Source organism: Loxodonta africana, chromosome 25, assembly GCF_030014295.1.
Source record: "Loxodonta africana isolate mLoxAfr1 chromosome 25, mLoxAfr1.hap2, whole genome shotgun sequence".
NCBI lineage: Eukaryota > Metazoa > Chordata > Mammalia > Proboscidea > Elephantidae > Loxodonta > Loxodonta africana.
Window position 1 is genome coordinate 65,368,724 of NC_087366.1, and position 26,829 is coordinate 65,395,552.

General features: G+C 43.8%; 1 protein-coding gene across 4 annotated transcripts in view; it reads left to right on the forward strand.

Annotated features, from left to right (window-relative positions):
- The first annotated feature begins 20,801 nt into the window (after positions 1-20,801).
- LPGAT1 (lysophosphatidylglycerol acyltransferase 1) overlaps positions 20,802-26,829 on the forward strand; it is a 106,626-nt gene continuing 100,598 nt past the window's right edge. For 3 of the 4 annotated variants that reach the window (XM_064276942.1, XM_064276944.1, XM_064276945.1), the window contains exons 1-2: positions 21,211-21,299; positions 22,160-22,424. In XM_064276942.1, the coding sequence (XP_064133012.1) occupies positions 22,187-22,424 (238 nt within the window). In that variant the 5' untranslated portion in view covers positions 21,211-21,299; positions 22,160-22,186. Of the gene's footprint in view, positions 20,902-21,210; positions 21,300-22,159; positions 22,425-26,829 lie in introns of those variants that run through there. The other variant, XM_064276943.1, reaches the window with a different exon arrangement.

A 26,829-nucleotide genomic window follows, 5' to 3' on the forward strand; every position in this document is an offset into this window, starting at 1 on the left:
ACCCACCTGATTTAGAGACCATCTCAAGAACAGATTTGACACATTGAACACTAATGACCGAAGACCAGGCAGGTCATAGAGTGACATCAAGGACATCATACATGAAGAAAACAAGAGGTGACTGAAAAGAAAGGAAAGAAAGAAAATACCAAAATGGATGTCAGAAGAGAATCTGAAGCTTGCTCTTGCACATAGAATAGCTAAAGGAAATGAAGGAAATGATTAAGTAAGAGAGCTAAACCAAAGATTTCAAAGGGTAGCTTGAGAAGACAAAGTAAAGTATCATAATGAAATGTGCAAAGACCTGGAATTGGAAAACCAAAAGGGAAGAACACACTTGGCATTTCTCAAGCTGAAAGAACTGAAGAAAAAACTCAAGCCTCGAGTTGCAATAGGGAAGGATTCTACAGGGAAAATATTAAATGACACAGGAAGCATCAGAAGAAAATGGAAGGAATACATGGAGTCACTGTACCAAATAGAATTGGTCAATGTTCAAACATTTCAGGAGGTAGCACATGATTAAGAACTGATGGTACTGAAGGGAGAAGTCCAAGCTGCACTGAAGGCATTGGTAAAACACAGGGCTCCAGGAATTGATGGAATACCAACTGAGATGTTTCAACAAACAGATGCAGTGCTGGAGGTGCTCACTTGTCTATGTCTAGAAATTTGGAAGACAGCTACTGACCAACCAACTGAAAGAGATCCGTATTCGTGCCCATTCCAAAGAAAGATGATCCAACTGAATGCGGAAATTATTGAACAACATCATTAATATCACACAAAAGTAAACTTTTGCTAAAGATCATTCAAAAGCAGCTGCAGCAGTACACCGACAGGGAACTGACAGAAATTCAACCCAGGTTCAGAAGAGGACGTGGAATGAGGGACATCTTTGTTGATGTCAGATGGATCCTGGCTGAAAGCAGAGCATACCAGAAAGATGCTTACCTGTGTTTTACTGAATATGCAGATGCATTCAACTGTGTGGATCATAACAAACTATGGATAACATTGTGGAGAATGGGAATTCCAGAACGCTTAATTGTGCTAATGAGGAACCTGTACGTGAGGAACGACCAAGAGGCAGCCGTTCAAAGAAAACAAGGGAATGCTGAATGGTTTAAAATCGGGAAAGTGTGTGACAGGGTTGTATCCTTTCACCAAATTTATTCAATCTGTGTGCTGAGCACATAATCCGAGAAGCTGGACTATATGAAGAAGAACGGGGCATTTGGATTGGAGGAAGACTCATTAAAAGCCTGTGTTATGCAGATGACACAACCTTGCTTGCTGAAAGTGAAGGCGATTTGAAGCGCTTACTGATGAAGATCAAAGACAATAGCCTTCAGTATGGATTATACCTCAACATAAAAAAACAAAAACAAAAATCCTCACAACTGGACCAATAAGCAAAATCAAGATAAAAGAAGAAAAGATTGAAGTTGTCAAGGATTTCATTTTGGTTAGCCCCACAATCAATGCCCAAGGAAGCAGCAGTCAGGAAATCAACGACACATTGCATTGGGCAAATGTGTTGCAAAAGACCTCTTTAAAGAAGCCATTTACAACAGACCACGTATTGTATGATTCCATTTACATGAAACGTCCAAAATAGGCAAATTCTTGGAAACACAATGTAGATTAGAGATTTTCTAGGGTTGGAAGGCTTGGGAGAAAATAGACAGTGACTGCTAATACTTGTTGTGGTGATAGAAATGCTCTAAAATTGATTTTGGTGATGGTTGCACAATTGTATACTAAATATAGTAAAAACCGTTGACTTGTATACCTTAAACGGGTGAATTGTATGGTATGTGGATTTTATTCCAATAAAGCTGTTATTAAGGAGCCCTGCTGGTGCAGTGGTTAAGTGCTAGGCTACTTACCAAAAGGTTGGCTTTTCAAACCCACCAGTTGCCCCTCGGAGGAAAGATGTGGCAGTCTGCTTCTGTAAAGATTGTTGTTGTTGTTAGGTGCCATCGAGTCAGTTCCAACTCATAGTGACCCTACGCACAACAGAACAAAATGCTGCCCAGTTGTGTGCCATCCTCACAATCATTGCTATGCTCAAACAGCCCCTGCATCAATCCGTCTCATTGAGAGTCTTTCTCTCTTTCACTGACCCTCTACTTTACCAAGATGATGTCCTTCTCTGTAAAGATTATAGCATTGAAAACCTTATAGGGCACTTCTACTCTGTCCTATAGGTCGCTATGAGTTGGAATTGACTCGATGGCAATGAGTTTGGTTTGGTTAAAGCTGTTATTTAAAAAAAAAAACGGGCCTTCAAGTCTGTGTCTTTTCCTCCTTTCCTCTCGGAAACAGCAATTGCGCAATAGGTACTCTTCTCAGAAACTTCGTGGTCTTTAAATAGTAATAAAGAAATTCCTAGTAAGCTTTTTGCTTACTGTGTCTAAGAAATATCAAATAATATTCTTCTAGATGATCGAAAAGTATATAAAGACAGTTGTAGTTGTAGATAGGTTTCCATTTGGGGGCTGGGGCAGGAAGACAAGGCCTTCTGTCGAGACTGAGGGGAGAGAATTTGTATAGAAATATGAAGTGAGGAGACAAATGGGATAAGGAGCTGATCAGGGATATATGAAAGGATTTCCAAGTGACTCACAAGGCCTGGTTGAGTTTGGAAACCACAATTGTATTGTACCCTTTCATAGAGAGTTGTGCTGAAGTTTTTCTTCTCATCCCTGCAGCTCTGATATGGATATGATACAAAAGTAAGCCAGGGCCCAGGCTATGCAAGGCAGGTGTCATATAAAGACTAAGGGAGGGGCAAGCTGAGAGGCTGAAGTGGCATAAGACAAGCTGAGAGGGGAGAGGTGGAATGGAAGCCAAGGAAAGGGGCGGGGGGGCGGGTTTCAAAGTTGTGGGAGTGAGGGAATGAGATCTGGAAAGAGCAGGAGGTCATGGTCAGAGTCTGGAACATTGGAGCCTATGATTTCATAACCGAAGCAGTTCTAGGTGGTGAAAAGGTCCAGGGTGACCCTAAGAGTGAGTTGGTGGTTGATGGGTGCTACATAATCCCTAAATCTGCTTCCTTGAAACTCCTAGATGTTAGGGCAGCCTTTTAGGTTTTTTGTCAGAATCAATTCACCTCAAGGATGGAGGCTGGATTTATTGCTACCTTTAAAAAAGGTGGAGAGAAATATGCCATAATCACATTGGCTCCCAAACCTGCTAAACTAATCCTAAGTTATACGATTTTTCAGAATTATCTTATTAACATTACTTTTAGTGTTTTTATAATGAAATAAATTGTGTCATTGTTAGGTGCCGTCGAGTTGGTTCCAACTCATTGCAACCCTATGTACAACAGAATAAAGCACTGCCCAGTCCTGCGCCATGTTCACAATCATTGTTGTGCTTGAGCCCATGTGGCAGCCATTGTGTCAACCCATCTCGTTGAGGGTCTTCCTGTTTTTCACTGACCCTCTACTTTACCAAGCATGATGTCCTTCTCCAGGGACTGGTCCCTCCTGATAACATGTCCAAAGTATGTGAGACAAAGTCTCTCCATTCTTGCTTCTAAGGAGCATTCTGGCTATACTTCTGCCAAGACAGATTTATTCATCCTTCTGGCAGTCCGTGGTATATTCAATATTGTTCACCAACACATTTCAAAAGCATCAATTCTTTTTTGGTCTTCTTTATTCATCGTCTAGCTCTCACATGCATATGAGGCGACTGAAAACCATGGCTTGGGTCAGACACGCCTTAGTCCTTAAAGCGACATCTTTGCTTTTTAACACTTTAAAGAGTTCTTTTGCAGCAGATCTGCCCAATGCAAGGTGTCTTTTGATTTCTTGCTTCCATGGGGGCTGATTGTGGATCCAACTAAAATGAAATCCTTGACAACTTCAATCTTTTCTTCTTTTATCATGATGTTGCTTATTGGTCCAGTTGTGAGGATTTTTGTTTTCTTTATGTTGAGGCATAATCCATACTGAAGGCTGTGGTCTTTGACCCTCATCAGTAAGTGCTTCATAAATGAATTTGTTTCAGTTAAAATTGCTAAATGCTGCAGTGCAAAATAAATTGGCTTCCATAGAGTTAAATTTTAATAATCCTAAAATATGCTTGTCATCATTTTGCAAAACAAACATTTACATACTTTATCGATGTAAAAAAACATTAACAAAGAAGCTCCCACAGGTTTATTAGAGATATTAGATTAAATATAAATCATAAATGGAGATAAACAAAGCAGGAAGTGTTTATGTGTGAATTTTGAGTCCATAAGATCAAGATTTTTTTCATCATTGTTTGTTTGGCTCACAACCCTCACCTCTTCTTTCTAAATCCACCAATTGATTTTACGATGCAAAAAAGAGTGGCACAATTAAGAGGTTATGTAGGGTCGCTATGAGGCTCAATGGCTATGGGTTTTGGGTTTTTTTTTTTTATGTACTGTTTAGGAGTCCCTGGGCAGCGGAAAAAAAAAAAAAAACATGAACCGTTAAATGCTGAACTACTAAACAAATGTTTGGTGGTTCGAACCCACACAGAGGCTTCTTGGAAGAAAGGCCTGGTGATCTGCTTCTGAAAGGTCACAGCCATGAAAACCCTATGGAGTACAATTCTCTGCACACATGAAGTCAAAACGAGATGGAATCCACTTGATGGCAACTGGTTTTTTTGGGGAGGGGGTTATACACTGTTTCCTGTACCTACTCAAATGGTAGAACCTCTTGAAAATAAAGTTAAAATGATCACAGAACCACAATGGCAATAATAAGTAAACAAATTCCTTAACTATCTTCAGTGCATGAGTTTAGAAAAACAGGCAGAATAAATAATTGTTTGGAAGTACATTCAGAAGCATAGTTCTCATACCAATAAAACCTAGGTAAGTAGTTGGATCATGGAAACTACTGGAACACTTCCTAATAGGAGGAAAAATGTTTATCCAGGTGAAAGAGTTCTTGGCTTCAATTCCAGCCAGCCTGTTTGGGGCTAGGTGTGGCTGCTAGTCTGTAAAGAAGATGGTTTTCCTTGTTGAGTTCATTGATCTGGTGCAGTTTAAGTGGTCCTTGCCTAAAGGCAATAACTTAAAGAGCCCATAATTTTTTCTTTATAGCCTTTAATTCTTGAAACTAAGGCCTAGACCAGAAAGCGGCAAAAGCGGCATCCTCTTGGGTGTACAGGTGCTCAAAAGAATATAATTACAGTAATCAGATGTGAGATTTGAAGTACAGATTTCACTTTTATACTTGAGCTAATCCATGAGTTCTTGAAAGTAGCATTTCTAACCTTTCACTGTGACCGGCCAATTTTACCTCCTAAATTTGGATTATTAGCTCCTGAAAGTTTCCTGATGCTGGAGATTGGATTCTTTGCAGGACTGCAGGGAGCGACACACATTCAAAGAGGCTCGGTTGGCCGCCATCTTTGAGCAGGGCACCTCTGCCTGTTTCCTAAACAAACAAACAAAAAAAAAACCCATTGTCGCTGAGTTGATTCTGACTCAGTGTGACCCTATAGAACAGAGTACAACTTCCACATAGGGTTTCCAAGAAGCAGCTGGTGGATTCGAACTGCCAATATTTGGCTAGCAGCTGAGCTCTTAACCACTGCGCCAGGAAGGCTCCGCCTGTGTCCAACTTGGGTCAAAAGCTCTTGCGGGAGACATTCGGTTGCTAGGCAATATGTATGTTGCCCTTGTTTCCCTCGCCATGACTGAACTGCTTTGAACCAGTTCAAAAGCCCTGCTTTGTTTTTATTAGCTATGACTGAACCTTTTAGAACAGGTTTGAAGCCCAGTTGCTGTCAGCAATAGACCCTGCTTTAAAAAAAAAAAAACAAAAAACAGAGAATCTCTTACAAGAATAGAGATGGGGGGAAATTATCAGTGTATACCACACACACAAAATGGATATCAGAAGAGACTCTGAAACTTGCTCTTGAATGTCAAGTACCTAAAGTGGAAAGAAGAAATGATGAAGTAAAGGAGTTGAATAGAAGATTTCGAAGGGTGGATGGAGAAGACAAAGTATTATAATGACATGTGCAAAGATCTGGAGATAGAAAACTAAAAGAGAAGAACATGCTCAGCATTTCTCAAACTGAAAGAACTGAAGAAAAAACTCAAGGCTCAAGTTGCAATATTGAAGAATTCTACAGGGAAAATATTAAACCACTCAGGAAGCATCAAAAGATGGAAGGAAGACACAGAGTCAGTATACCAAAAAGAATTTGTTGATGGTCAGTCATTTCAGGAGGTGCCATATCAGCAGGAACCAAGGGTACTGAAGGAAGAAGTCCAAGCTGCACTGAAGGCATTGGCGAAAAACAAGGCTCTGGGAATTGATGGAATGCCAATTGAGATGTTTCAACAAACAGATGCACTGCTGGAAGTACTCACTCGTCTACGCCAAGAAATTTAGAAGACAGCTACGTGGCTAACCCACTGAAGAGATCTATATTTATGCCTATTTCCAAGAAAGGGGATGCCACCAAATGCAGAAATTATTGAACAATATCGTTAATATCACACACAAGTAAAATTTTGCTGAAGGTCCTTCAAAAGTGGCTGCAGCAGTATATCCATAGGGAACTGCCAGAAATTCAAGCTGGATTCAGAAAAGGACGCAGAACCAGGAATATCATTGCTGATGTCAAATGGATCCTGGCCGAAAATAGAGAATACCAGAAAGATGTTCACCTGTATTTTATTGACTATAAAGGCATTCGACTGTGTGGATCATAACAAATTATGGATAATATTGCAGAGAATGGGAATTCCAAAACAATCTTGCTCATGAGGAACCTGTACATAGATCAAGAGGCAGCCACTGGAACAGAACAAGGGGATACCGCATAGTTTAAAGTCAGGAATGGTGTGCGTCAGGGTTGCATCTTTTCAGCATACCTATTCAATCTGTATGCTGCGCAAATAATCTGAGAAGCTGGGCTATATGAAGAAGAATGGGGCATCAGGTTTGGAGGAAAACTCTTTAACAACCTGCATTATGCAGATGACACAACCTTGCTTGCTTAAAGTGAAGAGGACTTGAAGCACTTGCTGATGAAGATCAGAGACCACAGCCTTCGGTGTGGATTACTCCTCAACATAAAGACAACAAAAATCCTCACAACTGGACCAATAAGCAACATCATGATAACCGGGGAAGAGATTGAAGTTGTCAAGGATTTCATTTTAGTTGGATCCACAATCAACACCCATGGAAGCAGCAGTCAAGAAATCAAAAGGTGCATTGCATTGAGTAAATCTGCTGCAAAAGACCTCTTTAAAGTTTTGTCAGGTGAAGACTCAGGTGCGCCTGGCCCAAGCCATGATGTTTTCATTGCCTCCTTTGGATATGAAGGCTGGACAATGTATAAGGAAGACCAAAGCAGAATTGACACCTTGAAATTGTGGTGTTGGTGAAGAATATTGAATATACCATGGACTGCCAAAAGAATGAACAAACCTGTCCTAGAGGAAGTACAACCAGAATGCTCCTTAGAAGCAAGGATGGCGACACTACGTCTCACATACTTTGGACATTTTATCAGGAGGGATCAGTCACTGGAGAAGGAGATCACGCTTGGTAATGTAGAGGGTCAGTGAAAAAGAGTAAGACCTTCAATGAGATGGATTGACACAATGGCTGAAACAATGGGCTCAAGTGTAACGATTGTGAAGGTGGCGCAGGACCATGCAGTGTTTTCTTCTGTTGTACACAGAGTCACTGTGAGGCGGAACTGACTTGATGGCACCTAACAACAGCACCACACATACACACACGCAGACCTAGTGGCATAGTGGTGAAGCGCTCAGCTGCTAACCAAAAGGTCAGCAGTTTGAATCTACCACCCACTCCTTGGAAACCCTATGGGGCAGTTCTACTCTGTCCCATAGGTCACTATGAGTCAGAATCGACTCGATGGCAGTGGGTTTGGATTTTTTGTTTTACTGCACACATGGAAGTTCTACCAATGACATTCAAAATTATCTAAAATTTAGTCTCGTCCTGGATAACCTTCCTGTTTTCTGCTGCTCCCTCACCTTACTTCTTTGCCAAAATGGGCCCATTCAACTTTCTGTCTTCCAGACAAATTGAGCTCATTTTCTGTCTTACCTCACATGCTCTCCTTCTTGGGAAAGCCTCCTGTCACCCCACACAAATCCTACCCACATTTATTGACCAGCTCATATCCCTTCTTCTCCATGAGTGTTTCTCTGACTATTCCAGTCTACGTCCTTCATTTTGCACTCCAACTGCAAACATCAAACGTCACACATAACATGGAGACATTTCATTATTCTCTAAAAGTCTCCACTGTATTAGGATTCTTTCACCCAAACAGAATGGGAGGAGCAAAGTTCTGAGAAGACAGCAATCACATAATAAATACTTGTTGATTAATACATAGAATCCGCCACCCATCTATCAGTTTGCCATACTATGGTGGCTTGCATATTGCTGTCATCTTGGAAATATGCCGCCTGTTTTTCAAATACCAGCAGGGTCATCCATGATGGAAAAGTTTCAGCAGAGCTCCCAGAGTAAGACAGACTAGAAAGAAAGGCCTAGCAATCCACTTCTGAAAATTAGCCAATGAAAACCCTATGATCACAACAGAATATTGTCTGATATAGAGCTAGAGGATGAGCCCCCTAGGTTGGCACTCAAATACAAGTAGCTGCAACAATGGACTCAAGTATACCAATGATCATGAGGATGGAATAGGACCGGGCAACGTTTTATTCTGCTGTACACTGGGTTGCCATGAACCTGAGCCAACTTGACAGCAACTAAAAACAACAGCAGCTGATTTTTGACAAGGAGTCAAAGTCCATTCAATGGGGGGAGAAACAGTCTCTTTAACAAATGGTGCTGGCCAACTGGATGTCCATCTGCAGAAAAATGAAACAGGATCCATATCTAACACCATACACAAAAACTAACTCAAAATGAATCAAAGACCCAAAAACTATAAAGTTTCTGGAAGATAATATAGGGATAAAACTATGGGACCTAATTTTTTTTTCGATAATAGATTACTAAACACAACTTCAGATACATGAACAACAGAAGAAAAATTAGACAACTTAGATCTCCTAAAAATCCAATACTTATACTCATCAAAAGACTTTATTAAAAGAGTAAGAAAAAAAGAACTTACAGATTGGGAAAAAAATCTTTGGGAATGATATATCTGATAAGGGTCTAATCTCTAAAATACATAGAAAACTTAACAACAACAACAAAAAAAAAAAAAACAGTGCAGTTAAAAAATGGGCAAAGGACATGAACAGACACTTCGCCAAAGAGGACATTCGAGGGGCCAACAAACACATAAAAAGAGGGATGCTAACGATAATTAGCCATTATGTACCTGTACCCATTGCCATTTAGCTGATTTCAACTCCTAGTGACCCTACAGGACATAGTAGAACTGCCCTCATAGGGTTTCCAAGGAGAGGCTGGTGGATTTGAACTGCTGACCTTTTGGTTAGCAGCCGTAGTTCTTAATCACTGTGCCACCAGGGCTATAATGAAGTAACATCTCAGTCCTGAAAAAATGGCACTGATTAAAAAAAAAATTGCCAGTGAGGATGTAGGGGGACTGGAACCCTCAATCACTGCTGATGGGGTTGTAAAATGGTACAACCACTATGAAAAATGGTATGGCACTGCCTTGAAAAGCTAGCAACAGAAATATCTTATGATTCAGCAACCCCACTCCTAGGTATATATCCTAGAGATGTAACAGCAGGGCCTGAATAGACACATATACACCTACGTCCAGTGTGAGTTGCCAGGAGCTGATTACCAATAATTTAGATCTCCAGTCCAGTTTATGCTTTGAAGACAAAGTTTAAGAGAAACAAATGATTTGAAAGTATGTTTCATAAAATGTTTCTCGAAGACATTTCAAGAGAAATGTAAAGACATTCTCTTTCCCTACCCTTCTTACTCCTTCTTTTAGTGCCTGCCTACCTCAGGGGTTGGCTGTTAGCATCCAACAAGAGGTATCTGTGAAAGCTTTGTCAACTGCAAAGTGCTAGAGAAAGGCACAGTGGCATGCTACTCATTACAGGAGGGCCTCAGCCAACAGGCTCAGTCTCCAAAATAACAACCTAACCTTGAACGTACAGTTGGAGCAGCAGCAGAGTGAAAATTTTTGCTCAGACAACTTAAGATTTAAGCTGAGGAGACCCACAGAAAGAACCAAGCAGACAGGTGGATAAGACAGGGAAATTTAACCCAGGAGGGCAAGTAAGCTGCTTTAGAAGAAACACTAACCACCACTATTAGCCCTGAATGGCTTGTTAACCTCTGATGTATCAGGTGACCAAGAACTGGGTATAACAAAGAAGCGGGGGCTGGGAAGCTGGACCCCTGTAACCTGCTAAGAGACCACAGAGATTCACCAACCATCCTGGTTTCCTTGGGACACAGACTTCCTAAAACTATGAAAGCCCTGGGCAAACCAGGACAGTTGGTCACCTTAAGACCATACCAGCTCCATTTCTGATGGGGTTGCCATGAGTTGGAATCAACTTGCTGGCAACTAACAACAACAACAACTATGATGAACAAGCCACACAACTTCTCCACTCCTTACTTCCCTTATTCATAAACGGAATTAAACTATGTTCCTTCTTCAGGGTAGGGTGGGGAACTTTTCTCTCTGGTCCCAAACCCAAAACCCATTGACACTGAATCAATTCCAACTCATGGTAACCCTGTAGGACAGAGGAGAACTGCCCCATAGGGTTTCCAAGGCTGTAAACCTTTACAGAAGTGGACTGCCACATCTTTCTCCCATGGAGCAGCTGACGGGTTCAAACCACCTACCTTTCAGTTAGCAGCTGAGCGCTTTAACCACTGCACCACCATGGCTCCCTTCTCTCTGGTTAAAAAATAGACATCACTAAATCCTACCATCCCAACACCAGAACAAAGATGCTTCAGTGGGTTCTTTGGAATGTGTGGTAAAACCCGAAACAGGATACATGTGAGATAAAAGGCTCTAGACAAGTTAGGATCTCGTCGTCAATGCCAGGAGAAAGAAAGCTTGACATATGAGATTTACACTGGAAAACCCTATGGGGCACAGTTCTACGCTGCAACACAAGGTCGCCATGAGTCGGAATCAACTTGATGGCAGCTGGTTTTTGTTGCTCCTGAGGATGGAGGTATTGGCAGGCTCAGAGCAGCTAGGCAGAGTATGCTTCCAGGAAGAAATCAGGGTTGGGAAATTCTGTGGACAGAGTCCAGGGACATTGCCAAGCCGGAATTCAGGTGACTGTGAGGAGAGTAGTTTTGGGCAGAAACTAAGGGAAACCCAAGACCTTGAGAAGACCTAGCTTTTCTGAAGGGCTAGAGAGTCTGAAGAGAGTGGATTTGGCTTTAAATTGGAGGATGGCGTGTGGAAGGACAGAATGACTAAAAGGTTTAAGCCAATGAAGGACTATCATACACGGAGGTGCGATGGGGAGCTGGAATTTGTCTGCAAAGTGGAATGACATGAAACTGTGCACCTGAAACTTCTCAAATGTGTATAGTTTGTACTCTGCTTGGCTGCTAATCAAAAGATTGGAGGTTTGAGCCCACCCAGGGGCACCTCAGAAGAAAGGCCTGGTGATCTACTTTGAAAAAATGAGCCATCGAAAACCCTATGGAGCACAGTTCTACTTTGTTACACAAGGCGTCTCCATGCGTGGGAGTCAACCCCACGGCAACTAGCGGTTTTCAAAGCACCTTAACAGAGGCGTACGGAGAGAGTAAGAGGTCATGAATTCTGACGTGGGGGCAGGGGCATGGATCCTCTGATGTCCTAGCTGGGCCACCAGGAATGAATATGATCACATAAAAGCAGAGAAGGGCCTTCAGGGTGGATGGAAAAGCATAAACAAAAAGGCTTGTATGTGTGAAGTTGCACAATGTGTGACTTCAAGATAATGAATACTTCAGTGTGGCTAGTACAATGGGAAGGAGCCCTGGTGACACAGTGGTTAAAGTGTTCAACTGAAAGGTCGGTGGTTCGAAACCACCAGCGGCTCTGGGGGAGGAAGATGTGGCAGTCTGCTTCCATAGAGATTTACAGCCTTGGAAACCTGTGGGATCACTATGACTCAGAACCAACTCAAAGGCAGTGGGTTTGGTTTTTTGGGCAGTATAATGGAGGTGGGACAAAGGGCTAGGAGAGCCAGGGAGGGAGTGATAGACGTGAGGCTGCGAAGTATTAGCATCCTATGCCTCTTAGCGAATAGCTTCCTATCAGTCTCTGCCAGAGAGGCACACACCATGGCATGTGGTCAACAACAGGGACTCTGGAGCCAGAGAACTGGGAATTGAATCTCAGCTTTGCCACAGGCTGTGTGAACCTGGACAGATTGCTTAATTTCCCCATCTGTAAAATGGGGTTAACAATATAGTCCTTATAGGGCTGTTGTAAGGAGCCCTGCTGGCGCAATGGTTAAGCACTCAGCTGCTAACTGAAAGGTTAGTGGTTTGAACACACCCGGTGACTCCAAGAGAAAAAGTCCTGGCGATCTGCCCCGTAAAGATCACAGCCTAGGAAACCCTATAGGGCAGTGCTATTCTGTCACATGGAGTTGCTATGACTTGAAATCAACTGGACGGCACTGAACAACAACAAGGTTGTTGTGAAGATCAAATGAGCTATCACATGTGAAGCAGTGAAGACAGGGCCTGGAATATTGAAACTGTTCAGTAAGTGTCAGCTATTATTAGTATATTATTAGTAGTAGTATCCAGTTTGTTGTACTGTGGGGGCTTGTGTGTTGCTGTGATGCTGGGAGCTATGCCACTGGTACTCAGATATCAGCAGGGTCACCCATGGCGGGTTTCAGCTGAGCTTCCAGACTAGGACAGACTAGGAAGCAGGACCCTACAGTCTACTTCTGAAAAGAATTAGCCAGGGAAAACCTTATGAATAGCACCAGAGCATTGTCTGATACAGTGCTGGAAGATGAGCCCCCCAGGTTGAAAGGCACACAGACAACTGGGGAAGAGCTGCCTCGTCAAAGTACAGTTGACCTTTATGGTATGGGTGGAGTCAAGCTTTTGGGACCTTCATTTGCTGATGTGGCATGACTCAATATGAGAAGAAACAGCTGCAAATATCAGTTAGTAATGGGAACCTGTAATGCACGAAGTATCAATCTAGGAAAATTGGAAATTGTCAAAAATGAAATGGAACATGTAAAGATTGATATCTGAGACATTAGTGAGCTAAAATGGACTAGTATTGGCCATTTTTAATTGGACAATAATATGATCTACTACGCCGGGAATGACAGCTTGAAGAGGAATGGTGTTGCATTCATCGTCAAAAAGAATATTTCAAGATCTAACCTGAAGTACAACGCTGTCAGTGACAGGTTAATATTCATACACCTAATAAGACTATTATTCAAATTTACGCACCAACCACTAAGGCCAAAAATGAAGAAATTGAAGATTTTTACCAGCTTTGAATATGCAATCAGGATGCATTGATAATTACTGGAGATTGGAACGCCAAAGTTGGAAATAAAGAAGAAGGATCAGTAGTTGGAAAATATGGGCTTGGTGATAGAAATAATGCAGGATATTGCATGACAGAATTTTGCAAGACCAAAGAATTTTCATTGCAAATACCTTTTTTCACCAACATAAACGGTGATTATACACATGGACATCACCAGATGGAATACACAGAAATCAAACTGACTATCGTCTGTGGAAATAGACGATGAGAAGTCTTAATATCATCAGTCAGAGCAAGGCCAGGGGCCTCCTGTGGAACAGACCATCAATTGCTCCTATGCAAGTTCAAGCTGAAACTATAGAAAATTAGAACAAGTCCATATGACCCTGAACATATCCCACCTGAATTTACAGACCGTCTCAAGAATAGATTTGATGCATTGAACACTAGTGACTGAAGACCAGACGAGTTGTGGAAGGACATCATACATGAAGAAAGCAAGAGGTCATTAAAAAGACAGGAAAGAAAGAAAAGAAGAAAATGGATGTCAGAAGAGATTCTGAAACTTGCTCTTGAATGTCGAGCAACTAAAGCAAAAGGAAGAAATGATGAAGTAAAAGAACTAAACAGAAGATTTCAAAGGGCAGCTCCAGAAGACAAAGTAAAGTATTATAATGACATGTGCAAAGAGCTGGAGATAGAAAACCAAAAGGGAAAAACACTCTCTGCATTTCTCAAGCTGAAAGCTCTGAAGAAAAAATTCAAGCCTCGATTTTCAGTAGTGAAGGATTCTATGGGGAAAATATTAAATAACGCAGGAAGCATCAAAAGAAGATGGAAGGAATACAGAGTCATCATACCAAAAAGAATTGGTCGATGTTCAACCATTTCAAGAGATAGTATATGATCAGAAACCAATGGTACTGAAGGAAGAAGTTCAAGCTGCACTGAAGGCCCTGTCGAAAAGACAAGGCTCCAGGAATTGACGGAATATCAACTGAGCTGTTTCAACAGACGGATGCAGCGCTGGAAGTGCTCACCCATCTATGCCAAGAAATTTGGAAGACAGCTACCTGGCCAACCTACTGGAAGAGATTCATATTTATGCCTATTCCCAAGAAAGGTGATCCAACCGAATTTGGGAATTATTGAACAATATCATTAATATCACATGTAAGCAAAATTTTGCTGAAGATCATTCAAAAACAGAAGCAGCAGTATATCAACAGGGAAACTGCCAGAAATTCAGGTTGGATTAAGAAGAGGACATGGAACGAGGGATATCATTGCTGATGACAGATGGATCCTGGCTGAAAGCAGAGAATACCAGAAGGATGTTTACTTGTGTTTTATTGACTATGCAAAGGCATTCAACTGTGTGGATCATAATAAATTATAGATAACTTTCCAAAGAATAGGAATTCCAGAACACTTAATTGTGCTCATGAAGAACCTGTACATAGATCAAGAGGCAGTTGTTCAGACACAACAAGGGATACTGCATGGTTAAAAGTCAGGAAAGGTGTGTGTCAGGGTTGTATCCTTTCACCATACCTATTCAATCTGTATGCTGAGCAAATAATTAGAGAAGCTGGACTATATGAGGAAACCCTGGTGCCGTAGTGGTTAAGTGCTACAACTGCTAACCAAGAGTTTGGCAATTTGAATCCACCAGGCGCTGCTTGGAAACTCTGTGGGGCAGTTCTACTTCATCCTATAGGGTTGCTGTGAGTTGGAATGTACTCGAGGACAGTGAGTTTGGCGAGGGGGGGGGGGTGGACTATATGAAGAAGAATGGGGCATCAGGACTGGAGAAGGACTCATTAACAACCTGTGTTATGCAGATGACACAGCTTTGCTTGTTGAAAGTGAAGAGAACTTGAAGCATTTGCTGATGAGGACCAAAGACCACAGCCTTCAGTATGGATTACACCTCAACATAAAGAAAGCATCTTCACAACTGGGTCAATAAGCAACATCATGATAAGCGGAGAAAAGATTGAAGTTGTCAAAGATTTCATTTTACTTGGATCCACAATCAACAACCATGGAAGCAGCAGTCAAGAAATCAAAAGACGCGTCGCATTGGGCAAATCTGCTGCAAAGGACCTCTGTAAAGTTTTGAAAATCAGAGATGTCTCCTTGAAGACTAAGGTGTGCCTGACCCATGCCATGGTATTTTCAATCACGTTGCATGCATGCGAAAGCTGGACAACGAATAAGCAAGGCCAAAGAAGAACTGACGCCTTTGAATTGTGGTGTTGGTGAAAAATATTGAATATACCATGGACTGCCAAAAGAAGGAACAAATCTGTCTTGGGAGAAGTACAATCGGAATCCCCCTTATAAGCGAGGATGGTGAAACTGCATCTTACATACTTTGGACACGTCGAGTCCCTGGAGAAGGACATCATCCTTGGTAAAGTAGAGGATCAGGGAAAAAGAGGAAGGCCCTCAAAGAGATGGATTGACACGGTGGCTGCAACAATGGGCTCAAGCATAACAATGATGGTGAGCATGGCGCAGGACCAGGCAGTGTTTTGTTCTGTGGTGCATGGGGTCACTATGAGATCGGAGCCAACTCGATGGCACCTAAACAACAATGATTAGTATTATTAATCAGCAATAACATGCCATTAGTTTGGTTCTTATGTTAGGAACAGACTTTACAATTTTATATCTGAACTTGTCTGATTCATTGGTGTACTATGACTTTGTAGGTTTTGTGAGCGGAGGAGCACTACAGTACAGTACCTGAAAATTTACTAACAGAAATGCAGTAAGGCTGTGGGCCTTTAGGACTTCCTTTATAAAATGCTTATACTCTGGGAGGAGGAAATTTTTAGCCATAAGCACCTGGACATGGATTAGTTTACTACTCTAGGCAGGGAGGGTAGACCTGAGTGCAGGAAATGCAGTGTTGGACTGGTGAGAAAAGAATGTTCTGGCCTAGGGTGTTGTCTGTTGGGGTTCTTAGGTGGAGTCTTCAGGGCCCTTGGGAAACTAGGGATCATTTTAACCTTAAGAGGGGAAAGGGGAAATTAGTGAAAGAGGAATGGAGCACAGAAAAAAAGGCAGGATTGTTTACTTCAGAATATTGTTTAGGCCAATCCTGTTAATAAAGAGTTGCTAAAATGGTTTAAATAAAGGTGCAGTCGAGCCTTGATGATTCAACCTACCTTGTCTAAAAAATTTTAAGGTTATAAGTCTTAATACATTTTATATAAAATGATTAGATACAGAAGAAAACATCTCTATGCATAATTTCCTTTTTTGCTTGAAGTCAGAGCTGACCACGAGTCAGAACGTATGACTCTCTTGGGGTGCTAATTTCTAGGCTGTGACTGTTTCTTAGGGATGTGGTGGGCCTGTGCCAAGTCATTGCACATCCACAAAACTACCGGCAGGGTTTCCCCTTGAGAGGAAATACCGTGTTCACTGGCACTTTAGTGCAGAAACCTGTACAGGTAGGTGAAACGTTTTTATAATTGCCACTAAGAAAAAGAGAGGACTCAGGGGGATCTTTCTGCCCAAGGGAGTCCCTCCGTGGTTATAAACTAATCTGTTGTGTGCATGTGGACCAGATGGGTGGAATGAAACTTTCTAAGGTGTTTGTGGTTAGATTGTTTTCAAATGTCTGGAGACTCAAGGAAACGTGAGAAGTCCTATTTCTCTTTCAAAGAACCATTCTCTCATATGTGGGCTTTTGAAATGGAACCTACAAGGCCTGTGGCTATAGGGTGGGGTCTGTTTGTTTTCCTTTTTCCTCCACTGGGGTGTATATGAAAACTTTGAATTATTTTTTTTTCCAATGAAGGAATTAAATTAATTATTAATTTTTATTGTGCTTTAGATGAAGGGTTAAAGAACAAACTAGTTTCTCATCAGTTAGTACACACATTGTTCTATGACATTGGTTAACAACCCCATGATATGTCAACACTCTCCCTTCTCAACCCTGGGTTCCATATTACCAGCTTTCCTGTTTCCTCCTGCCTTCCAGTCCCTGCCCCAGGGCTAGTGTGCCCCTTTAGTCTTGTTTTGTTCCATGGGTGAAGGCTCTGAATTCTTGATTTAATGTTTGTGTTTTTATAAACATGGCTCTGAAGTAGGAGGACAGGGGACTAAAAGCTAATTAGAAGATAATTAGGAGAAGATCCTTGTTTTCGAAAGATCTGTGTCCACCTCGAAGAACTGGCTGTGCCAGCCTTCCTGTTAAGTCATTCAAAGCATTTACACACCTGTGAAGATAAGCTACAGATAAATCTCATAGAGTTGCCAAAGTGGGTTGAAAGGTAGCAGGGGGGAGAAGTTTTCATAGAGGCAAAGGAAGGTATTACATGTAAGGCAAAAGAATGCAAAATATGTATCTAAGACGAACTCTGAAATACAAGGAATAAATATAAGCATTATCTGAAATTGTTCCCTGAAGAAATCAGTGCAGTTTCTTACCTATTGTAGCTGCTGAATTGTCTTAAAATTGAATGGGCCACTGTGGTCAAGAAAGTTAAGACAACCTCTCTCCTCCATGCTGGGCGTAAGACCAGGACCTACCTACACCTCGAACATCGAGTCATGCCATTTGTCGAGCTTCAAGAAAAGTCTAATGAATTTGGAGCCAGTCAAGAGGAGGACAGCTAAAATGACCAGAGAGATTAGGGTTTCCATATGATGAGCTACTAACATGGCAGATTAATGCTTTGTCGAAAAGTAGAAGGATGAGAACAGATATGATCAAATGATTTGACATCATGAAGGGTCTAGAAAAGGTGAAAAGGATTTTCAGATCTCAGGATACCTGTAAGTCAGTGTCTTAGTTACCTAGTGCTGTTATAACAGAACTACCACGAGTCGAAAGCTTTTACAAAGAGAAATTTATTCCCTCACAGCCTAGGAGGCTAGAAGTCCGAATTCAGGGTGCCAGATCCAGGGGATGGCTTTCTCTCTCTGTTGGCTCTGTGGGAAGGTACTTGTCTTCAGTCTCTCCTGGTTTAGGAGATTCTCCTGACAGGGACCCCGAGTCCAAAGGACTCGCTATTCTCCCTGGCTTTTATTTCTTAGTGGTATAATGTCCCCATGTCTCTCTCCTCACTTCTCTCTTTTATATCTCAAAGAGATTGGTTTAAGACACAACCTAATCTTGTAGATTGAGTCCTGCCTCATTAACATAACTGCCTCTAATCCTACGTCATTAACATCATAAAGGTGAGGCTTTACAACACATAGGAAAATCACTTCAGATCACAAAATGGTGGACAATCACATAATACTTCGAATTGTGGCCTAGCCAAGTTGACACACATTTTGGGGGGACACAGTTCAATCCATAACAGTCAGGATTTCGTAAAGCAACGTCTGCACGCTTCCTGCATAGGAATCACTTATGACATGATTTTAAAAAGCAGGTGCCCAGGCCCTTCTGGACCTACAGTATTAAAATTTTCTGGAATGAGGCACAAGAATCTGTGTTTCAGTAGACATCCCAAGTGATGTTTTTGTACAGTGTTTGAGATCTGTTGGAGGTCCTGCCTGACCTCTCGTCTTTTTCTGGGCCTGGCTGGCTGGTACTGATTACATCTTATCAGGTGCCGGTGTGCCTTGTGTCTGACTCATAGTGACCCGATAGGACAGAGCAGAACTGCCCCATAGTTTTGTGACCCAGGAACCAGGTGTAAATTCCACGGTAGGCTGTCTCTGTCTAAGTGTTAGCCAGTATTTACCCAGCATGGGGGGAATGCTGAATGGGATAGACTGTGAATGAAACAGAATGAAATCCTTAAGGGAGTTTACTCTTGCTTCTCCAAGTGCCTCGCCTATGTTACTTAAGACTATAATCATGCGTCTCTAACAATAATCTATAGTACATATATTATTTTTTTCATAAGATTTATTTAAAGATCTTCTTACCTTGGAAGCTAAATTTTCAGACAGAATACTAGGAGCAGAAGTGACGTATCTAACTTTCTATTACTATTATACATCAGTTAAATTTATGTACAAAGTTCCCTCGGACATAAAAAGTGCCTTTTCTGTGCCTTGTACACTTAAAATACAGTATTACTAAAATATACAGATAACATGTATAAATAAAAAACTAATAATAAATGGACAAGACTCTGACAAATACTTCCAGTCAGGTTCTGTGCTTTCCTTTATTACCACACAGTCAGAAGAAATGGAAATGGGAAATATTCTTTCATACGGTATAAGGTGAATTTCCTTTCCTTCATCTTATAACATCCTGTGGACCAAAGAGGAACTAAGGTTAAAAAAGTGATAAAGTGTTGGTGGCCCAAAGCGAACACCGTGATGAGTTTTTTCACAGTAGGCAGAACAGATGGCATGCTAACTAAAACATGGCAGTTCACTGGAGGCCTGTAAAAATTGCATCCTCCCTCCCTCCGTTTACAAACATGATTAAAGAAAGAAAACCAAGTTTATATATGTTTAGCTGAAATTTGGGCAGGCCATTTGAGAATGTTCAGGTGTGTAAGTCATTGGGCTGTTTATTTTCCTTCCTGCGATCCAACCTTTGAAACAGAAATGCAGCTACAGAACCTCAGGAGTGAAGAGGCCTGTGGGCGCGTTTGGGGGCACTTAATGCCAGGCACCTGGCCGACCGATGGACCACCTTGACTCACCGAGTTTCAATCTCTCTGCACAGACCACTCGTTCCCACTGGGCTCCTTTTTTTGGGTGGAGTGGGAGGTGGGAAGAGGGATGGATGGGGATTGAAGCGTCATGAACGTTCCAGGTGTTTTCCGGACAGGAGTCCTGGTGCTTGAGATGAGCCGACGTTAAACCCTAGCCTTTACACCCTGAGAGGTGCAGAAGAAAAGCCACGAGGCGACCGGGTTTCATCACGAAAGGGCAGATTCAGTCTTCGGGGAGCCGGCTCGCAGCCTGAGCAGCGGCCGGTCGGTCGGACAAGGGAGCCCCGACAACGAAGAGCGGCAGTGCCGGCTTTTCAGGGGTCTCCATGGGGCCAGAGCTCTCCCCGTGTGGTGGGAGGGTTCCTACTCGTCCCTCGGCCTTCCCGAGCCGCCCCTTCCTGGGTCCCGGGCTTGGCGAGGTCTGGGCCTAGCGGCGAGGCGGCCCCGAGGGCCTGGACCGGCGGGAGCGGGGTCGCGGGCGGCGGCGGGGCGAGCGGGCGGGCCGGGCGGCGGCGGCCGCGCCTTCGTTAGGGGGCGCTCTGGGGGCGGCTCCGCCGCAGGACCAGCGCCCGCCGCTTCCTTCCCGCCGCCCTCCCGCCAGCCCCAGCGAGCGCGGCGGGCCCCCGGGGACCGAGCCTCGGCGCCGCCGGAGACGGAGCGCGGGCGCGCCTCAGCCGCAGCCTCGCCGCCTCCTTCCGCCGGCCCCGCCGCCGGCCATGCATTCTTCCGGCGGCCCCGGCTCCCGCAGCCCCGGCCGGGGCCCGGCCAGCCCCAGGTAACCCCAGCTCGGCGCGTGCAGGCCTCGAGGCGGCGGCGGCGGCGGAGCGGGGCCCGGGGAGGCGCCGGGGTGGGGAAGGGGCGTCGGCGCGCGGCCGGGGAGGCGGCGGCGGCCTGAGGGACGAGGGCGCGCGAGGCCCGGGGAGGAGGCGGGGGCGTGAGGCGTCCGCCCGCCTCCGCAGGACCCGCCCCGGTGACAGGCCGGCCCCCGAGTCCCCGCCGTCCGTCCATCCGCAGGCAGCGGCCCGGGGAGTAGGGCGCCCGCTCGCGCCGCCTCGGCCGCCGCCGCCGCATCCATGACCGCGACCCCGCGGCCGGGGACACCGCCGCCGCCGCCGCCGCGCCCCGCCGCGCCCCGGGCCGCTCGTCCCCGGCCCCGCCGCCCCGGCCGCCGAGGTGAGCGCGCGGCCGCCCCGACCCCTCCAGGCCCGCGTAGGGCGCCGCGGCCCCGGCCGCCCTCCGCCCTCCGCCGTCCTCCGCGGCCGCCCTCCACGGCCCCCCGGCGCCCTCCGCCGTTCTCCGCGGCTCCCCGGCCGCCCTCCGCCGTTCTCCGCGGCCCCGGCCGCCCTTCGTCCTCCCCGGCTCCCCGGCCGTCCTCCCCGGCTCTCCGGCCGCCCTCTCCGGCTCCCCGGCCGCCCTCCGTCCGCCCCGGCTCCCCGGCCGAGACCCTGCGCTGCGCATCCCCGCCGCGGTCCTCTCCCCTCCCCCGCCCTGTCCTTCCTCTTTCGCCGTTACCCCCACTTTTCCCTCTCTTTACGTTCTGTCTTTTCTAGGCCCCTCTCCTTTTTTCCTAAAAAGGAAAACAAAAACCCTTTAGCCGCAAATGAAATTTTTCAGCGTAACTCTTTTTGCTAATGCGAGGGACCCTGGTAAGAATGAATCGATGAGCGGGAAGGGCTGGTCAGGCGCTGGTCGCCAGCGTGGAGGTACTGGGGTGCTGAAGCCGGGGGCCTGCCCCCTAAAGTCCCCCTAAGGCCTGCAGGGAGCCGCTGCCGGCAGCGGGCAGCTAGTGGGAACTGTGTTCGTCTCCTAAACGCACGGCGACCCGCCCTGGCCTCAGCCGACGCTCCCTTGACCTTCTGCGGCGCCGCCTCCCTCGCTCTGTCCCGCTCCGGGATTTCCCAGGGGGTCACCGGGGTGCGACACCCGGAAGGCTCTTTTTTTTATTTCGATGCTGGAGGCGATTTCTGCGCTGGTGACTATTTACATGTGCTTAAGCCGCTTTCCGTTTTAAATGAATTTTGCTTCCGCCCCAGGAGGACAGGACGGAGTCCGGTGTGAGAATGGCTGTGACTTTGGAGGACGCTCCGTGGCTGGGCTGGGTCCTGGTGAGAGCCCTGCTGAGGTTTGCCCTGATGGTCGCCAACAACGTGTGTGCTCTGCCGTCCTACGTCTTCTATGTGATCGTGCTGCAGCCCCTGCGAGTGCTGGACAGGCAGCTCTTCTGGTACATTGAAGGACTCATGTATAAATGGCTTATAGGAATTGTGGCTTCTTGGGGATGGTATGCTGGATATACAGGTAAGAATGAGAGCACTTTTGTTTGATGCATATGAGAAAATGTGTAATGCTAGGCTTCAGTCAGTCAGGAGGCACGATTACCGATTACATAAATACGCCTTGTACTTGGATCGAAGATGCTTTAGGCTTTGGTTCTTGAAAAAATAAATGGAAAATAATCCTACTGAGTTACTCTTCACAGTTCCAACTTATTAGTAGGCACGATATTTTCCGAAGTGTAATTTCATAATTATATGTTGGTAAATTCCATAAGTAATTTTTTTTAACGTGATCGACATTTGTTTATTAAAACTGTTCTGCAGAAGCTCTTCTTGAGCAGTACAAATGAGAACTTGAGGCCTCATAAAAATGAAAAGATAAAATATTTAGCCCATAAATATTAGGAATTTAGAAAAGCAACTGAGCTGTATTTGTGCTAAGATAGTAAGTTTTTTTCATTTAATACAGTGTTGTAATGTTTTAACGACATAAACCAAGCAAAACAGGGCCTTTTCTGTTATGTATGTTTCTTGAATCTGTTATATCTGATCAATCTGTCTTAGAATATTAAATATAAAAAATTAAGTTTAGATTAAGCTAATTTACCTTTGGAGTGCATTTAAGTAGGTCCTTATTTCTGCTTTTAAATTGGATTTTGGAAAACGGGTAATGCTGTTTTGAATTGGATTTCCGTAAAACTAACTGAGAAGTAGTGTTTATTTTCTGTTGCTAAACATCATGCGCTTTGAGAACTTGTACCTTTGCTGTGAAAACTCTGTATTGCATTTACCTGACTTTTTCCGCTAGTAATTAAGGTAATGAAAAAAGCATTGAGGTTTCTACCACTTATCTTAGATGTGGAGGCTTTTGTCATAGAATTTTGTAACTGGTAGGCTCCTTAGAGATCATGCTGCAGATACAGCAGCCAGTAGGGTCTGTAGTTCATGGCCTGGAAGGGTGAGGAGGGTACTTTCTGGGGTGAACAGCAGGGCAGCTCCGCATTTAAAATTCTGAGTCTTCCTCTTTCCTGCGGAGGGTCCATCTGCAGATTTTATCCACACACACGAGAAGAGGACTGGCAGCACACAGCTTTCATGGAGTGTGACAGACTCTTGCTTCGTCACAATGCTTTCAGTTGCTCCAGATGAGTGAGGCCTTTTCTCCTTCCAGCAGTACCGTTTCTTGCTCTGCAAGAGCTGAAGCCCCTGGGATAGTATATGTATTGCTTCCTCGTCATGCGTCTTGTCAAAAATCCCAGTGCTCGTTGGGCACAGTAGGTGAGCCTCGGCAACAGGAGCAATGGTGGAGCAAAAAATGAAGTTCTGGTCTGTGGTGCTGAATTCTTACCTGAATTGCACTGCTGTCTTAGAGTTGCTTTGCTCGGTGTAGTTTGAGCTTCCCCAGATATGTTCCGTGGCACTAGCAGCTTTATGTTTTTTACAGTACATTTAGGTTTGCTTGTTTTAAATGGGGTTATAGTATTTATGTATATATATTTAGGCTTTAGAAGTTCATTCTACGTAAACAGTGAAATTACCAAAATGTTGTGCTTGTGTATGTGGTATAAGTGTTCACCTGATGAGAAGCTGAAAAATAATTCCTCCTTGACCTTGACACTCAAGAGTTGAATGGTGCTCCTTGAGCCGCAGATGGTGCATTGCATTTTCAGGCGTATTTTCTTGGGGTGTCTCTTCCTTGCTGACTCTAGAATTGTGCAGTTTCTTCAGCCACCTGTTCGGAAGTGGTCTTGGTGTGATCGGCATATTTTAGTCTTTCTGAAGTATCTGCCCGTCCTCAGGCTATTGCGCTTTGACAATTTGATCAGTCTGTCTCATTTAACTATAGAATTCTTGAGTGTATATGTTTTAAATGTTTTTTCCATAGGTAGAATACTTGATTCTCGAGTGTGTGGTCATGGCCTGATCATAGTAGAGGTCAGACAGATGTAGAAATGAAATTCGTTGAAAGCCACGGCTGGGTTTAAAGAAGCAAACAGAAACGGGTTGGACAGTATGTACCATAAAGAATCTAGGGGTTATATGAGCCTTTTGTGGATTATCCATTTCATTTCTTCCCTTTGTGTTGAGGAGAATGGGCTAGTTTTCTTTTGGTTTTTCCCTTTCTGTGTGCTTAGTTTCACAGATGGAAAATTGAATGTTGCCAAAGGAACTGTGTTCAGTAGACCTAGTGTTTTCATGTTTTAGAATAAAAATTGTCTAAACTTTGTTGAAAAACTACTTCTGGCAAACTCTTACTAACCTTAGAAATTAATTAGTAAGCTGAATATTGATTGGAGCCCCGGCTCACAGTGGTTAAGAGCTCGGCTGCTAACCAAAAGGTTGGCAGTTCGAATCCGCCAGGCGCTCCTTGGAAACCCTGCGGGCAGTTCTACTCTGCCGTATAGGGTCGCTATGAGTCGGAACCTATTCTACAGCAGTGGGTAAGCTGAATAGTAAATATTAGTATAAAATGTGAGTCTTTCAAATTGTGGCATTCAGTCTAAGGTAATTACTCAGCTTTGCTGCTAAGGAATTCAGGTGCTTGTCTAACCTACCCTGTCTCTTGGTAGCCTCTAGCTAAATGTGGCTTAATGAGATGAAATAAAATGGAAAATTCAGTGGATTTGTACCAGCCACATTTCAAGTGCTCACTGGCCACTTGTGGCCATGGCTACTGTATTGGACAGCTGAGATGTAGAGCATTTCGATCTTAACAAGGTTCTGTTGAACAAAGCCAATACATAAATACTAAGAATGGCTTTCTCTCTTTTTTAGAAAAAAATGCAGTTTATTTTTATACAAAGAACACCTTTCTTTAGTTCCAAGCAGTTTTTTTTTTTTTTTGGAGGAAATAAGAAGATTAAAGTTTTATTAATTTGTCTATTAATTTGAGGAAAACTTAACAAAAATGAGTTCCTTAAAGATTTAATAATACTCACATAACCCAAACTCTCATGTGCTCTGTGGATGGGGAATGGTGAGGCTAGGGAGCCCCCAGCTTGGGTGGGCGTTCTGTACTTGGTTTTCACTCTGAGAGCTGGAGTACTGCCTGTGAGCACAGTAGATGGAAAAGGAAGTTTCTGGTCTTTCTGCTATTTCTGTCCTTAAGTCTGGTCAGGGGAACACAGTTCTTCAAAGAACTTTGAGGACATTGGGGTTTGTTTTCATTCACTTATTTTAATAAAGTCGTTTTCCATCCAAACATATATAATTAAAATCTCTGTACACAAAATAGTTTAAAATACTAATTGTAAGTGGCAGCTCCAGAGTGAAGGTCTTATTTATGGACCACAGGCTGCTTGGAAGGGGGCTGGGTGTGAGAGGACTGCTTATTTAGCAAACCCTGCTTTCCTTAGATCAGGTATTTACTTGGGGTGGCTTTAGGGAAAGCTGGTGGAGATAAGGGTTAGCTTCCTCCCACACCCCAGGAAATAGCAGCCATGACTGTACCAACGTCTGGTTTTTTGATTATTTGATAGTGTCTTACTTTTTTGGGTGGGATACAAATTCAGTGTGGGAGAAAGATTAATTATTGGGAATTATATCTGACCCTTGGAATCCCAGAGAAAAATATTTTCTACAGCTTTATTTTCCAACTTTTGGGTCATAAAATCAGTGAAATGTGTTAAGACAAACATCTTTTCAAAAGTGAAATAGAGTAGAATTAAAAAGGAAAGATCAGAAGTGTGGGTATCTGTATGCTGGGTAGTGCTCCAGGATGTGTTTTTTATTGTGAGCACTGTCAACATCATTTGAAAGGCATTGTTTGAGTGGAAGAGCGCTGTCTCTGCGTGTCAGCCGTCTTGAACTTGCTTTACTGTCTCTGCTCACTAACAGGAGTAAGATCCTCACCTGCTCAGTGTGCACCAGGCCGGGAGCACTGTATAGACAGGAATGTGGTCTATGTAACCGTAGAGCACAGCGCGCTGCCTGATGCTTACAGAGTGCTCAGTAAGTGTCTAAGTGTTGCTTGAACTATCCCCTCATTCTTTCCTGGTCCCAGCTGAGGTGTCTTAGCTACCAGGCTTCCTGGAAAGTCTGATATCAAGGTCACTGCAATCCACAGGGTTTTCTTGTCTGTAATCTTCATGGAAGCAGGTCGCTAGCCCTTTTCTTCCGTGGCGCTGCTGAGCGAGTTCAAACCACCAACCTGTGGTTAGTAGTCCAGTGCAAATCTTTTGCGCCATGCAGGGACTAGAGAAGGAGAGGTTTCAATTTTTTTTTTTCCTTCTTTTAGGGAAATATTTCTTTGTGGATTTTTTGTCTAGCTCTATTATCAGTAATTATAATACATTTGAAAGTCTTGAATAAAACTGTGTGTCAGTTTGAAATTTGTATCTTTGTGATGAGAATATTAAGTAACATTTTAAAAAATATAAATCAAGCTCTGTTTGAAGTGCCTCATTCATCCTCACAACCATCTTACC